Source organism: Podarcis melisellensis (assembly GCF_964234715.1).
Source record: "Podarcis melisellensis genome assembly, chromosome: 16".
Taxonomy (NCBI): domain Eukaryota; kingdom Metazoa; phylum Chordata; class Lepidosauria; order Squamata; family Lacertidae; genus Podarcis; species Podarcis melisellensis.
Genome location: NC_138533.1, coordinates 37,898,489 through 37,915,129, shown reverse-complemented (window position 1 = coordinate 37,915,129; position 16,641 = coordinate 37,898,489). Strand labels below are relative to the sequence as shown.

At 48.2% G+C, this 16,641-nt stretch overlaps 1 protein-coding gene across 1 annotated transcript; it reads right to left on the bottom strand.

The window, feature by feature from the left end:
- Positions 1 to 5,710: 5,710 nt before the first annotated feature.
- Positions 5,711 to 14,834, bottom strand: RILPL2 (Rab interacting lysosomal protein like 2). Its single transcript, XM_081893519.1, has 4 exons — positions 14,228 to 14,834; positions 9,273 to 9,424; positions 7,037 to 7,150; positions 5,711 to 6,009 (listed from the first exon to the last, which is right to left on the bottom strand). The coding sequence occupies exons 1-4, from the start codon at positions 14,588 to 14,590 to the stop codon at positions 5,988 to 5,990; spliced, it is 651 nt and encodes a 216-aa protein (XP_081749645.1). The 5' UTR covers positions 14,591 to 14,834; the 3' UTR covers positions 5,711 to 5,987.
- Between the last annotated feature and the right edge of the window lie 1,807 nt (positions 14,835 to 16,641).

The following is a 16,641-nucleotide window of genomic DNA, read 5'->3' as shown; positions in this document are numbered from 1 at the left end:
GAGGTCTCAGGACCTCCTATAGGGACACCCACACCTCGACGGAAACTGTCACGCCGAGAGGCCAGACGACGTGTTTCCGTTAAAGAGCTTTTATGTTGGAAACGTTTCCGAAAGCAGCCACTTTCGGATTCTACTAGTGATTGACGCAGCCATGCTGGAGGGGCTCCGTCACAGGCAGAGGTTTGAAAGCCTGATCAAACTCTGAGGGACTTGCATTTTACGCACAAGCAGCTCATCGTCCCATCACAGCAATCCGAAAGTCTCCGAAAGCCAGCTTGTGCAGGGAGAAGCATCATGAGCAATCCAGCCGGAACCGGGGAAGCAGGAGCAGCTGGAGGAGGTCCAAGCCTGGAAGAAAGGTACAGGGCGTTGGAGATCCAGTTGGCGCTGCAAACGGCGAGGCTTGAGGAGAGGAGGGCTCAGGATGCAGAAAAGGGAAAGGAGAAAACCACCCCGCTCGCCAGAAAGGTGCCAGGATTGGTGCAGAAATTCGGGGGGGATCCCAGGAACTATCATGCCTTTAGAACAGAGATGCAATACGCTCTAAACTTGCAGTTTGATGACTTCCCCGATGAGGAATCGCGAGTGGCGTATGTGATTGGCCATCTCGAATCCGGGGCGAAAGATTGGGTTAGACCCCTGATGGCAGCGAATAATGAGATCTTAAAGGACACGAGGAAGTTTTTTCGTGCCATGGACCTGATGTTTTCCAGCGATATTGAGCAGGGGGTGGTGCGAAGGCAGTTAATGGCTTGCCAGCAAGGAAGCAGATCTGTCCGTGAGTACTGGACTGAATTTACCATGTTGATTCACAAATTGGGGTGGGACCTATCGGCGGAGCCCATCCAAATGCTTTTCGAAGAGGGGCTTTCTTCAACCGTCAAAGATGAGCTTTCCCGGGGCCCCAGGGCGGAGTCTATGGACCAGTTAACCAAATCTGCGCTGGCCATAGGAGCGCGCCAGGAGGCGAGGGCTATGGAAAAGCGGGAAGGGAAAGGAGACCGTTGGAGGGAGTTCCGCATTCCAGACATTCCAGAGCCACCTTTCCCGCCGGCAGAGCCGATGGAAGTTGGAACAGCGCGGGCGCGCGCAGTTTCAAATCCCAGTGAAGGGCGGAAAAAGGAGGGAAAGAGCGCCAAGAGATGTTATCTCTGCCAACAGCCAGGGCACTTTGCCAGAGTTTGCCCACAAAGAAAGGAATGGCAAGGGATGGCAGGAGCTGTTGGGGGAAAGGAAGAGGAAGGCAAGGAGCAAGTAAAAGCCAACGCCTGGCTGCCACCGTTGGGGCACAGCAGCCAGGCCAAAGAGCAATGAAAGTGCCCATGCCAGAACCCCCCAGACCCGCTTTAGTGATAGAGGTGTTACTAGAACTGCCAAACGGACACCCACTAAAGGTCAAGGCGCTTTTGGATTCAGGCAGCTCCTGTAATTTCATGAGTAAGGAGTTTGCAGCTGAGCACCAGATACAGACTATCCCTTTAAGTAACCCCTTGCAGGTGACTACGATTGACGGCAGAGAGCTGTTGGGGGGAGAAGTTAGCCAACAGACTGTCCCGATGATAATGAGAGTGGCAAGGCACACCGAACAGATAGCGTTTAAGGTGGCCATCCTGGGAGGAGCGCCCATCATTTTGGGGATGAGCTGGCTGGCGCTACACGATCCGCTAGTGGGCTGGCATCAGAGGGTGGTCTCCTTTGGGTCAGCGCATTGCCTAGAACACTGCAAGGAGGGGAAGGTTTCGGGAGGAGACAGAGTCACCCTAGCGGGGATGGAAGTGATGGACAAAGGGAAGGTGCCCCCGCAATACGCAGATCTGAGCAACGTATTCAGCGAAAGGGAAGCAGACAAACTGCCACCGCATAGACCCTTTGACTGTCAAATCAACCTACTCCCAGGGGCCCAACTCCCAGTAGGCAAGCTGTACGCCATGTCAGACAGGGAGATGCAGGAGCTGAGGGAGTTCATTGACAAAAACTTGAAGCGAGGTTTCATCAGAGAGTCCCGAGCGGTGGGGGGCAGCCCAGTGTTCTTTGTGGACAAAAAGAACACAGACAAACCGAGACTGGTGTGTGACTTCAGGGCCCTCAATGCAGTGTCGGAGCCCCTGGCTTTCCCTATGCCCCGAATTGATGACATTTTGACCAGAGTAAGGAAGGGAAAGATTTTTACAAAACTGGACCTGCGGGGGGCGTACAATCTGATACGCATAAGGAAGGGAGATGAATGGAAGACCACCATGTTTACCCTGTTGGGAGCCTTTGAATACCTCGTTATGCCCTTCGGTCTACAAGGGGGCTCCGCGTGTTTTCAAGCTTTTATAAACCACGTTCTGGGACCTTTGCTCTACAAGAATTGTGTGGCCTTTTTAGACGACGTGTTGGTGTATTCGGAAAATGAGGAACAGCATGTGAGGGACGTTCGAGAAGTGTTGGGCAGGCTGCAAGCCAACCAGCTGTGGGTGAAACTGGAGAAGTGCCAGTTTCATACCAAGGAGGTGGAATTCCTGGGGTACCGCTTGTCAGACAAGGGATTGGCCATGGATCCAGGCAAGGTCCAAGCGGTACTGGAATGGAAGACACCGAAGACCAAGAAGGACGTGCAAAGATTCTTGGGATTTGGGAACTTTTATCGGAAGTTCATCAAGAACTTTGCCCACTTGACGGCGCCCATCACCGACTGTCTCAGCAGCAAGAAGAAATTTGTTTGGACGGCAGAGGCGGATCGAGCCTTTGAAGAACTGAAAAGGGCTTTCGCCTCGGAAGAACAACTTCTGCATGTGGATTTACGAAAACCCATGAGAGTGGAAACAGATGCATCCGACCGGGCGGTAGGGGCGGTCCTTCTTCAACCGGGGAGGAGTGCGTCGGAGTGGAGACCGTGTGCCTTCTTCTCGCGGAAGCTGAATAAGTCCGAGAGGAATTACACGGTGTATGACAGGGAACTACTTGCCATTCACGAAGCATTCCGGAGGTGGAGACATTTATTAATTGGGGCACAACACAAGGTGCAAGTGTGCACCGACCACAAAAATTTAGAGTATTGGAGAACAGCTCGAGTGCTCAACCAACGACAAGTGAGATGGGCACAGGAATTCTCCAAATTTAACTTTGAGATTTGTTATGTGCCAGGCCCAGAAAACGTCAGGGCGGACGCGCTCTCACGCAAACCAGAATATTGGGAAGGGGAGGGGGTGATCGAAGAGAGACATGTCATCCCGGAGGACCGCTGGGTGTGTGGGGCGGCGATGGTGGGGCAACGAGAACTGGTGGAGGAAACGGAAAATGATGAATATGCCCAGGATAAGCTCAGAGGTCTCAGGGGGGAGGGCGAGAGCCCCGGAGGTTTTGAGGAAAGAAATGGGGCATTGTATTACAAAGGGGCACTGTATATACCCGAAGGTGAATTGAGGGGGAGAGTACTCAAGCAGTTGCATGATAGCCCCACGGCGGGACATTTTGGGCAACACAAGACCATGTGGTTGGTTACCAGGGAATTTTGGTGGCCTAAGGTGAGGGAAGATGTAAGGGAGTATGTAAGAGGGTGTGACCAATGTCAGCGAGCCAAAGGGGAAGGAAGGGCGCCGGCAGGGTTATTAGAACCTTTACCCACACCAGAACGGCCTTGGGAAGCGATATCAATAGATTTTATGACGTATCTGCCAAGGTCCAAGGGGAAAACAGCCATCATGGTAGTAGTAGACCTGTTAACTAAGATGTGCCACTTTGTAGCATGCTCACATGCAGTCACAGCGGAAGAAACGGCGAAGTTGTTTGTGGAACATATCTTTAGGTTGCACGGGGCTCCCTCGAGGGTGATCTCAGATCGAGGCAAACAATTTACTTCCAGGTTCTGGAGGAAGCTCATGAGCTTGTTACACGTGGAAGTCAATTTTTCAACTGCCCGGCACCCTGAAACCAACGGGCAGGCGGAAAGGGCAAATGGCATTCTTCAACAATATCTTAGGTGTTATGTCAATGACAGAGAGAACGATTGGGTCGAAAAGTTGGCGTTGGCAGAATTTGCCTACAATAATGCGGAGAATGTGTCCACAGGGATGAGTCCCTTTTTGGCTAATTACGGGTGTCACCCCAGGGCATTTCCAGGGGAAGGAGGGGAGAGATGGAGCGTCCCAGCGGCTGAACATTTTGTAGAAGAGATGGAAGCCATCCATCAGCAGCTCCAGCTCAACTTAGAAAGGGCTAAGGCACAATATAAGAAGCAGGCAGACAAGAACAGAAGGGAAGGTGAAACCATAAGGGTGGGGGATCAAGTGTGGTTGTCAACCCAAGGGTTGCCGTTCAAAGGGGGTTGTAAGAAACTGAGGCCCAGAAGATTGGGACCCTTTGAGGTGATTCAGCAGGTCAACCCGGTAGCTTTCAAACTCCGATTACCCAATCACATGAAATTGCACCCAGTGTTCCACAGGTCGTTACTGTCACCATACAGGGGAGGAGGTGAAGGGGAGCACGTCAGGGGACCAGCCTTGGAAGAGAGGGAACGCCGCAACCATGTAGCGGAAATCCTCGATTCCAGGTGGAAGGGAAATCAGGTGGAGTATTTAGTGGCGTGGGAAGGGGAACCGGAGTCAGAAAACACCTGGGTAAGTGCGCAGGAAGTCAATGACGAGGTTTTAACAGAAACGTTCCATCAAAGGTTCCCGAGGAAACCTCAGCCGATAGCAAGGTTTAGGAGGGAGTATTTCGGCACCACCGATGAGGAAGAGGAAATGGAAGGGTTCGCGGAGTCGGAGTTGGAAGAGGGAGTGGACTCTGATGACGAAGAGTACCTAGAGAGTAGGAACAGCAACAAGTGGAAGGAAGTGTTCGCGACGTCGGAAGATGAGGGAGGTTCTTTCAAGGGTTTTACCTCCTCACCGCCAGTAGGAGAGGAGACGGGAGGGGGTGAAGGGGGCCCTGGAGGGGAGGTGGATGTCAGGGAACTGACATCTAAAGCGCCGGAGGCGCAAAGGCTCACTGAGGGTGAGAGAGCAGTAGCAGCGGAAGAGGGAACCAGTAGAGGGCGAGCAAGAACTCCAAGGGAAAGTGAGTCGGAGGGATGGCTCAGAGACGCTTCAAGCGAAACCAGTGGGGAGGTCTCAGGACCTCCTATAGGGACACCCACACCTCGACGGAAACTGTCACGCCGAGAGGCCAGACGACGTGTTTCCGTTAAGGAGCTTTTATGTTGGAAACGTTTCCGAAAGCAGCCACTTTCGGATTCTACTAGTGATTGACGCAGCCATGCTGGAGGGGCTCCGTCACAGGCAGAGGTTTGAAAGCCTGATCAAACTCTGAGGGACTTGCATTTTACGCACAAGCAGCTCATCGTCCCATCACAGTAACGTTAGTTTAAAGTTGGATGGTGGCAGATGTAAATCTAAGTTTAATGTGCTTGGAGCAATCAACACTGTGTTAGCTCTGCTACAAGAGATTAAGGATCTCTCTTCCAAACCCCTCTCTCCCAACAAGTTTGGCCCCATTTGTTGGCCAAAAGAGAACAGCTGCAGGGAGTTTCCTACCACCACCACCACCACTGTCCCTTGCAAGTTGCTCTGATGAGTATCATTCAATTGAAAGCCAGATTGTAAACCTTCACAATAAATACAGAAATTATCTGATAGGCGTGCACAGGCCAGACAAATAGTTCTTTTCCCCGCTGTGACGTAAACCCTGTGAAAAGCAACAAATCAATAGGCAAACCTCAGAATGATTAAAGAAACGAAGGTGCGTACCAATTTATTCCACTCTTTGCAGGTGTACAAGCCTTTCCAGTAGGACAGCTGCACTCATAATAAGGGTGAGAAACATTCTGTAGTAACAAGAAACTTGGGAAAGGGATGCTAACTTTGCACAGAAACACAGTTCCCCAACCTTCCTGCTGCTGCAGTAAACAACCAGCACAGCCTTCAACTAGTGCAGTCCTTGAGTTTTTGCTCCAGATGTTGTCTCCCATACAGCCTTCAAAGCTCAACAAGGGAGGCTCCTCTTCAAGGCTTTTTAAAAGCAAACCTGCATTTGGAAGGGGGAATAGATGGTGAGTGAGGATGAGGTACAGTGGTGCCTCGCAAGACAAAAAGAATCCGTTCCGCAAGTCTCTTCGTCTTGCGTTTTTTTCATCTTGCAAAGCAAGCCCATTAGCGGATTAGCGCTATTAGCGGCTTAGCGGATCAGCTGATAAGCGGCTTAGCAGATCAGCTGTTAAGTGGCTTAGCGGATCAGCTGTTAAGCGGCTTAGCGGATCAGCTGATAAGCGGCTTAGCGGATCAGCTGATAAGCGGCTTAGCGGACAACTAGGGCCAGGGCCACTATCACAGGTAGGTACAGTGGGGCACATGCCCAGGCCAGTGACCCACTGTCACCCCGTTCAATGGGGGGAGTAGGGACATGTAACCCTATGATTGTAGTAGAGACTACAGAGTCCAGTCATTGGCGTATATAGATTAGTATTGTCTACTGACTGGCTCTTCACGCCCCCAGCCTGACCTAGAGATGCTGGGATTGAACCCGGGACCTTTTGCTTGCAAATCAGATGCTTTGCCACACAGAGCTACAGCCCAGGTAGGTGAATTACTGCAGGAGGGCGATAGGCCAAACGTGGCCCACCAGGGAGGACATATCTGGCCCACAAGTCCATTTTATTCAACAAGCGGAGTCTCCTGTCAATCAGCTGACATCACTGATGGAGTGGTGCCATCTGATGAGTGGGAGGTGGGTTCGATTCTGTGCTCGCTGCACAGGCCCATTTCCCTGCTGGGAAAAGACGTATGCAGCCAAAGTGAGGCTGAGGGAGCTGTGACCCTTCAGAGGCATGTTGGACTCCAGCTCCCATCAGCCCCAGCCAGCAAGGCAGGAGTCAGTGATGATGGGAATTGTAGTGCAACAACAACTGGTTCTCCATGCCTGTTTTAGCTGATTCTAATAATGGTATTACCTTTAAAGCGGATTTCAGGTTCCCCTGGTAATAACTACTAGACCAACAGGACTGCCTAGGCTTTCTTTCCTGCCCTGGCTCCACAACTACAGCAGCAGAACTCACAGTCGCTTGATGGTGGTCTTTTCTTGCCTTCTTTGACACGAATCTGAAGCGGTTCCCACAGTCGGAGCCTTCTGCAAGGGATCACCCCAGTCTTGCTTCTCTGGAACAAGGCCACTGAGAGGAAAAGAGAGGGGATTATGCCCCTTCTAACATGACATGTGGACGTCATATACCCTTTGGTAATCATTAAGCACGAAACTGGTCATAGGCGCACCATACATTGAAAGCATATTAATTTAAACTACCGTATTGGCCGGAATATAAGCCTCACTTTCCCCCCAAATTCCGGTTGTGAAAAATTAAAGTGCGGTTTATATTTGTGACCTTACAGTGTGCAGCCAGGAACGTGGGGCAAACAGCGCCAGGAGTGCGGCAAAGTGGCACCCACCCAGTGTGTAGCCCCCCATCCTCTCCTCCAAGGCCAGGAAGGGGGAGAGCGAGGAAGTGGAAAGGCCACCGGCAATGCAGCTTCCCCGTCCCCGTCCCCGTATGCAGCCATGAGCAGCGAGGAAGGGAGCGGCTTATATTCGGGTATTTTAATCCCCCCCCCAATTTTAAAGCTGCAGCATATATTTGGGTGCAGTTTATATTTAGGCCAATATGGCACATGACTTCCCGCCCCCTCACCACCTTAAAGAATCTTGGCAACTTAGCTCAGGAGCTTTAAACTTTGACATGACACGTGAATGCTGTCTCCTGTACCACTAAATATCAATTTTGACAGCATAGCGCTGGAAAGATCTTTCTAATACCTAACTAACAATCCTAACAATCCTTGCAGCTTGTAACATATGTCCAACAAGTTCATTACCGTGTAGGTCTGTTATCGTCTGTAAAAACATTCAGTTTCAGAAACACTAGTGCTACCTCAATTTATTTCTGTGTTGTTATATTCATTTCATCAAAAAATAATAACCAAAATACTTTTACCTCAGGGCAGTCCCACCATACATGGAAATAAGTACCTAAGAACAGCAGCCTCTCTAACAATTCAGTGATGATCATGGGTGAATCACTGCTAAGTTTCTAGGGGTCAAGTACCACCTATGTATTAATTTCAAAATCAGTTTCAAGTTCCTCACTGAAACTGATCTGAAATGAGGCTTCATCCACAGTCTAGTCCACTGATCTGACTATTTCTTCCCCCAATGCTTGTTTCCACTGATATTTTAAAGTGTCTAAAGAACATACATAGATTTTAAGAAGTTAAACCCTTCTCCCCCGCACTGATTTTACAAAGGATGAGAGTTGGTCTCTCTGCTCAGTGAAACACTATTATTGTTGAACTGACATTAGCAGTAAAGAACCCCCCACATCATACACACAACTAATATTACCACAAAGTGGGTGGAAAGCCAAAGGAATCACAGGTGACTGAACATCAGGAAGATCTTTCTGACAGGAAAAGGGCTTCGATAGTGGAACAGACTCCCATGAGAGGTGGTGGATTCTCTTTCCTTGGAGGTTTTTAAGCAGAGGTTGGATGGTCACCTGTCATATATGATCTAGCTGAGATTCTTACCTTGCAGGGAGTTGGACTAGAGGACCGGCGGGATTCCTTCCAAGTTACTCTACAATTCCATGAATCTATTAACACATCTGCTTTTGCCTTCCAAGAGTTAAACATGGTTTATGTAAATCTATTTTCCATCTTAAGACCAGTTCTAATTTTTTGTTAATTGATATTGGAAGCTCACTCACTACTTCCATTTCTGTTTGAACCAAGATATTCTCTCTTTCTGACACAACTTTGTCTCTCTCTCTCTCATGCACACATTCACATAGAACCTCTCCCACTCATCCTTATCACTCTCTCCATCACTGCAACCCAGCCCAGTAGGTTGCTGGAAGAGGGACAGATCACACTTACTAGAACCCTGAAGCTCTCACTTGCTGAGGGCTTCCTCTACTCCTCTGTCCATTTCTCTGTCCATTTCTGCATTCTCCCTGCTGCCCTGTCTTCCACTTCTCCATCTGTTTAGGTTCTTCCCTATTTTTCCTTTCCAGCCAGCCCCAATCCCATGAAATTAGAGGGGCTCTATCAGGCAAGCAATAAACACATGGATGTCTGTTACCCAGTGTCTAAATCATAGCTACACGGCTTAATTCCTCAGCTGCTCACAAACTGCAAATAATTGCACAGTCCAGTATGGTAAGTCTGCATTCCAGCAGGAAAAACAGAATGTATTTGATGGTCCAAAGGGCTGCCTTAAAAAGCCATAACCTGGCAGCTTACCTCTTGTAGCACTGCAGCTCCTCCTGGGCCACCAGCAGCTGGGCCTTCAGCTGGTTGCGTTCCTGAAGCACCTCCCTCAGCTCCTGCAGCGTGAATCGCGGGCGGTTTGCATCCGTGAGGTCTATGATCATTTTGTTGGGGCCAAGGTTTACCTACAAGGCAGGACAACAGCAAGACTCAAGCGGCGCATGCCAACAGAAACGGAGCCAAACAAAATGGCACCACCTGTGCCTCCTTGACCACTTCCCAGTACGTTTCTGAGCACAATTCAAAGTGTTGGTGCTGACCTTTCAAGCCCTGAACGGCCTTGGTCCTGTATACCTAAAGGAGCGTCTTCACCCCCATCGTTCAGCCCAGACACTGAGGTCCAGCGCTGAGGGCCTTCTGGCGGTTCCCTCAATGCGAGAAGTGAGGTTACAGGGAACCAGACAGAGGGCCTTCTTAGTAGTAGTGCCCACCCTGTGGAACTCCCTCCCAGCAGATGTCAAAGCGATAAATAACTACCTGACATTCAGAAGACATCTGAAGGCAGCCCTGTTCAGGGAAGTTTTTAATATTTAATGCTATACTGTTTTTAACATGTGATTGGGAGCCGCCCAGAGTGGCTGGGGAGACTCAGCCAGATGGTATAAATAAATTATTATTACAGTTACAGATAGGTAGCCGTGTTGGTCTGCCATAGTCAAAACAAAAAAAATTCCTTCCAGTAGCACCTTAAAGACCAACTAAGTTAGTTCTTGGTATGAGCTTTCGTGTGCATGCACACTTCTTCAGATACCCATTATTATTATTATTATTATTATTATTATTATTTTTTATTATTATTATTATTATTATTATTATTATTATTATTATTATTATTATAATATTCGGTCGGCAGAACTGGCACTTTTACAGGCGCCACATAATACCTGCACCACATCTGTAGGAACTCAATCATTTTAGTGTGACAGCAACGACACTTTGAAACTCCCTGCCTACTGATATCAGGCAGGTGACTTTACTGTATTCTTTACAGTAGCCACTGAAGACACTCTTATCTAGACAAGCTAACCCAGATGTTTAGAAAATCTAACACAGAGTTTTAATCTGTGTTAGTCTATTTAATTGTGGTTTTAACTTTCTATAATTTATGGTTGTAATTTTCTTAGTGATCATTTTTATTGGTTTATCTTTTTTGTAAGCTGCTTTGATGGTTTTTTCTCCTACAATCAAGTGGGATATAAATTTTACTAAATGAAAAAAAGAGGCCCACGGAGATACAAGAGCAAGGCATTGACGGGGTCGAGGAGATCCCTGATGTTTAGGTGCACAAGATAATCTTCACCCCCCCCAAGATCTGAGCACACTCAGTAAAGGGGGAATGCCAGTTGTAAAATAAAAAATGGAAATGGGAGGGAATCAGAACATAAGAAGAGTCTGCTGGATCAGGCCAATGGTCCAGCTAGTCCAGCATCCTGTTCCCACGGCGATCCAACCAGATGCCCGTGGGAGACCAGAACACGAGCCCATCAGCCCTCTCTCCTCCAACTAGTATTCAGAAGCATTGCTGCCTCCAACCACGAAGGCACAGCTGAGGCACTGTGGCTAGCAGCCATTGCTGGCCTTCTCCTCCATGGATTTGTCTAATCCTCTGTTGAAGCCATCCAGGGTGGTGCCCTCACTGTCTCCTGGGGGAGCGAAGAGGTACTTTCTTTTATCTGCCCTAAGTCTTCCAACATGCGGCTTCATGAGATGCCCACAAATTCCAGTCTTATGAAGAAGAAGGGTTTGGATTTGATATCCCGCCTTTCACTCCCTTTAAGGAGTCTCAAAGCGGCTCACATTCTCCTTTCCCTTCCTCCCCCACAACAAACACTCTGTGAGGTGAGTGGGGCTGAGAGACTTCAAAGAAGTGTGACTGGCCCAAGGTCACCCAGCAGCTGCAGGTGGAGGAGCGGGGAAGCAAACCCGGTTCCCCAGATTATGAGTCTACCACACTTAACCACTACACCACACTGGCTCTAAGAGAGGGAGAAAAACTTTTCACCATCCACTTTCTCAATGCCATGTATAATTTTATGAACTTCTATCCTGTTGCCTTACTCGCCTTTTCTCTAAACTAAAACATCGGAAACGCTGCCACCTTAACCCTGTGGTCCCTTTGAGCTTCTTCCAGGAGGAGGGCACGGCTGGCCAGAATCCTGAATAGCACTGCTCCTGCCGGGAGGCAAGGGGGATACACTTCAACATTCTGTTGCAGATCCTACTTGCAAGAAAAAATCAGGTATTTAATGCTCCATTCCTATAGCTTGGCAAGGGCCAGGATGCTTACAATAAAGAACGATGTACACACTGCAGCATATAAAAACATAGGTCAGCTGTTTGAATTTGAAAGCTAGGAGAGAACTGAGTTCAAATTCGAGCTTTGCCATGCACCCCTGGGTGGCCTTTGTATAGTCACTTATCTTCTGACTTCTTCGCTGCTATGTTATTACATTTATATCCCACCTTTTCATCACTCCAAGGAGCTTAAGTTCTCCTCATTTTAGCTTCAGAACAACCCTGTGGAGTAGACTAGATGGAGACACCCAAGTTCACCCCGTGAGTTTCAAGGCTGAGTGGGAATTTGAGCCTGGGTGTCCCAGGTCCCAGTCCAACACTTCGTTTTTTCCTTATTTTTCCCATTTTTATTTCCCCTTTTTCCCTCCCTGAATTTTTGAAAAATAGGAATAAGAATAATTTTCCTTTTAGGACTGATTGCATAGTGTGAAATTTGTGTAAGTCACTTTCTATTGTAGGACTTCAAAAAAATTCACAAACACGTAGTTTCAGACTAGGACCAGGAATGCATCTCCAGGCAGGGCTGGAAAAACCCTCTGGGATGTTGGATAACCACTGGCAGTCATTGTAGACAACTAGGTAGATCGAGAATCTGATTTGGTATAAAGCACATTCCTCTGGCCAAGCACTCCCTCTCAGCCTAGTCGACCTCACAAGGCTGTTGTGAAGAAAAAGTGCAAGAGATTTGATGTATGCCAGAGATGGGGAACCTGCGGTCTTCTGAATGCTGGCCTCCAACTCCCATCAGCTTCAGCCAGCATAGTCAATGGTTGGGGAGGTTGGGTGTTGTAGGCCAAGAGCATCTGGAAGCAGGGCGCCAGCAAGGGCAGACTGGCTAAAAATCTATGCACAGCATCTAAAATAGTGTGGTCTCATTTTTATGGTAATGATAAATATGTTAACATTCATACCTGATGAGAATATTAAGATCCTAATGACTAATATCAACTATGCAAACACCCACACGATTGCTACCAAACTAACCACACACTCTAAACATTAAACTTCCATGTGTAACACAGCAAAATGTGCATCATGCAACGAGTTTGTTGCATTCACACAGTGTTCTCTTACAAAAATGCACAACTGCAGCTGCGCTTCAAAAGATGAGACGGCAGAGTTGCACCATCAAAGCACAGACGCAAACAATCGTACAGAGTTGGAAATGCTCAGTTCACGGCACAAGTTTGCAAGCTGTAATTCAGAATTATGTGTGCATTGCACATGAAACATACATTTTGTTGAGAATCAGATAAAACATATGCAAGAAGGTCTGGCTCCCTCTCATCGGCCCTGTCTGGAAAGTGTGTGTGTGTGTCACAGATTCCCAGTCCTCAGTGGACTTGGAGCTTGGAGGAAGGGTGGGATAAAAATGTAATAAATTTCAACCATGTGCATAATTTTCACTTCTGCTCTTGCATGCTATCTGCCATGGAGCTATGACACTGCAAACAGGGGAGAAGGTTGCCACATTGCAATCTTCACAGAGGCATATCTGGCTAGGTGCAGGATGCGGGTGGCACTGTGGTCTAAACCACTGAGCCTCTTGGGCTTGTTGATTGGAAGGTCGGTGGTTCGAATCCCCGCAGTGGAGTGATCTCCTGTTGCTCTGTCCCAGCTCCTGTCAACCTAGCAGATCAAAAGCATGCAAGTGCCAGTAGATAAATAAGTACTGCTGTGGCAGGAAGGTAAACGGTGTTTCTGTGAGCTCTGGTTTCTGTCATGGTGTTCCGTTGCACCAGAAGCGGTTTAGTCATGCTGGCCACATGACCTGGAAAGCTGTCTGCAGACAAACCCCGACTCCCTCAGCCTGATAGTGAGATGAGCACTGCAATCCCATAGTTGTCTTTGACTGGACTTAGCTGTCCAGGGGTCCTTTGCCTTTTTTTCTTTTTTTAAGCTTGCCAGATGCATATTTGGCTAGGTGCAGAATGCTGGCTTGGCTGGTCAGTTCTCTTTTCTCCACTCAGCTGTGGGACACTGGAAAGAACTGCCTGGCTTTGTGCAGGCATGACGCTCCTTCCTTTTCCCCCAGTGAGTAACTCATTCCAAGACTTGCATGACTGATACAATATGATGCCTGCAGACAGCTTCCTGTCCAAATGGTGCCAGACCCAGGCAAAGGCATCTCTTGCATCTCCAAACTGATGATGATGATGATGGTGATGGTGAGTCCCATCAAGGGAAAAGGCAGAGTATAAATAAATATATAACAGTAGTAATAATGTAATGGGAACCTAAGGAGTTGCCTTATACTAAGCCAGACCCTGGGTCCCTCTAAGACTCTCCCAGCCTGCCTGGAGATTCTAGGGAGCCTTATCCCTGCAAAATAGGTGCTCTACCCCTGCACCTCTCATAAGGAGAACCTGTGTTGTGTGGTGGTGAGAGTGTCTGACTGGATCGTGGGAGACCATGGTTCGAATCCCCACTCAGCTATGACGCTCACTGGGTGACCCTGGGCCAGTTGCACTCTCTGCCTCTCTCTCGCCTAAACTACCTCTCAGGGTTGTCGTGGGGATGAAATGAAGAAGGGGAAGAACTGTGTGACCACCTCGAGGTCCTTGGCGAAAAAAGGTGGGATATAAATGCAATAAATTACAACAACAACGACTCAGTCCCAACTTTGGACAGACCTCTTTTGTGCTTCCGCTGGCCGCCTGCTCCCGGAGCCCCGCCACCTCTCTTCTCAAGCTGTCTCTCTCCATCTTCAGGGCTTCCACCGTCAGGTTGGTCTCATTCACCAGTGCCTCCAGCATCTCCAGGATGCTGACGATCTTGAACTGCAGCTGGGCCACCTTGGAGGGCACGGCCACGCGCGGCTCGCTGCTGAGCTTGTGCAGCTCCCTGCCCAGGACGTAAGAGATGTCATAGACATCCTCAGCAGTCAGTTGGAAGGGGCTTTTCTCGAAAGCGCTGTCTGGCCCCCCACTGCTTTCCTGCTCCTCATCTTCCTCTTCCTCCTCCTCCTCCTCCTTCTGGAGCTGCTCAGCTTGCATGCCAAACTGACGGGATGCACCTGGGAGATCCAACTGCGCGAAAGGAGGAAGGGGGCTCCGGATCGCAAGGAGTTGCCTGTTGCAAACTCCAGCCACTTCCTTCCTCCTTTGAAAGTTTCGAGCAGAGGCCAAATCCAGTCCGCCTTGAGGGCGAAGCTCCCGAGGAGCCAATCAAAGACCAGCGGGAGAGGTGGAGCTAAGGGAGGAGCGAGGAGGGTTGCCACAGGGATGCGGGCGGGCGGGGGCGCAAGCAGTGCGGTCCCGAGACGAAGGGGCTCCCTTGGCAAGAAGGTTGCTCAGTACACGTGCATGTTTCTCAAAACCACACCCCCCCCAGTGCATTTATGACCCGTATCATAAAACAATAAAATAAACTTAATGATTTCATCCGTAGGCATTCTACATAACCATCCACAGTTGCCGAGAGTTCAGCAAGGCACTTGCTTCTCATACAAATACACGCACGTGCAAAGCGGTTGCATCCACATTTATAGCACTCTTAATAGCATAAAAAACTAACTTCATGATTTCATACAAAGTGTACACATTACATATCAAAACACCCATATTTAAAGCGTTCAGTTTAAAGCTTTTCTGAAAATAATAACAAAGCTTTTTAGTGTTAGAGAACTACTGTAAAATAATTATTACACATAGAAATAAATATAACCACAGTATTGCTTACTTAACAAAAAGGGTGCAGATACTTCTGCTGCTTCTCCACCTGCAAAGAGCTAAGATCGCATACAAAGCACAACGGTCATATCCATACCATACATTTATGGCACTCTTATATTACTTTTAATAGTCATGGCTTCTACCTCCCTCAAAAGAAAATCTGGGAAGTTGAAGGGCAGGGAAAATAATTGGCCCAGCATATTCCTGAGAAAAACCAGTGCTTACACGCTGCACTTTTAAATCACATTTGAAGCACATTCTTTCCCTGAAAGAATTTTGGGCAGTGCAGTTTACCACTCACAGAGTTACACTTCCTAGCAACCCTATAATGTCGTTTAAATGAGTCTGAAAGATATACAGGCAGCTCCGTTTACGTGCATTCAATATGTGCATGACCGAGTATAGGCACATCACACTGAACTCAGAAGTGTCCTGGAAACGCCATAAATACATGACTGAAACATCAATGAAGAGGGGGCAGAACAGGGGGTCTGCAGGCTTTTTCAATGCATTCCCATTATACTTGATTTCATTGTGTGGGGTGCCTTGGAACGCACCCCCCGTGTAAACACAGGGCTGCCAGCAGTGTGTATGCAACCACACTTGACTTCTGTCAATCTCCTGGGGGTTGGACTCGATGACCCTCAGGGTCTCTTTCAACTCTGCAATTCAACTGCATGATACAGGATATAGGGATTCGGAAACCATTTCTAAAGCTGAATGTGGTTTAAAAAACTGCCTCCTCTTCATTGTCATGACTGTAAGCAACAGAATACTGACTGGACGGCTATGTACAGTGGTACCTCGGGTGACAGACGCTTCAGGTTACATACGCTTCAGGTTACAGACTCTGCTAACCCAGAAATAGTACCTCAGGTGAAGAACTTTGCTTCAGGATGAGAACAGAAAGCGCGCAGCAGCAGCAGCAGGAGGCCCCACTAGCTAAAGTGGTACCTCAGGTTAAGAACAGTTTCAGGTTAAGAACGGACCTCCGGAACAAATTAAGTATTTAACCCGAGGTACCTCTGTATTGTTTAATGGATAGGACATGTATTGTACAGCTGCTTGTAAATATAACCATTTTTTTTCTTTACCCAGAAAAAAATGAATTGTACAATGGTACCTCTGGTTAAGAACTTAATTTGTTCCGGAGGTCCATTCTTAACCTGAAACTATTCTTAACCTGAGGTACCACTTTAGCTAATGGGGCCTCCCGCTGCCGCCGCCACAAGATTTCTGTTCTCATCCCGAAGCAAAGTTCTTGACCTGAGCTACTATTTCTGGGTTAACAGAGTCTGTAACCTGAAGCGTCTGTAACCTGAAGCGTCTGTAACCCAAGGTATCACTGTACTTTCTTACTGACTGGATTAAAA

What these genes read in the sequence shown, in the direction of transcription:
- RILPL2 (XM_081893519.1), bottom strand. Translation starts at nt 14,590, where the DNA reads ATGCAAGCTGAGCAGCTCCAGAAGGAGGAGGAGGAGGAGGAAGAGGAA. An exon ending in CCAGCGGAAGCACAAAAGAG is followed by an intron (nt 9,425 to 14,227) that starts GTCTGTCCAAAG and finishes CCTGCCTTGTAG; the next exon opens with GTAAACCTTGGCCCCAACAA. An exon ending in AAGACCACCATCAAGCGACT is followed by an intron (nt 6,010 to 7,036) that starts GTGAGTTCTGCT and finishes TTCCAAATGCAG; the next exon opens with GTTTGCTTTTAAAAAGCCTT.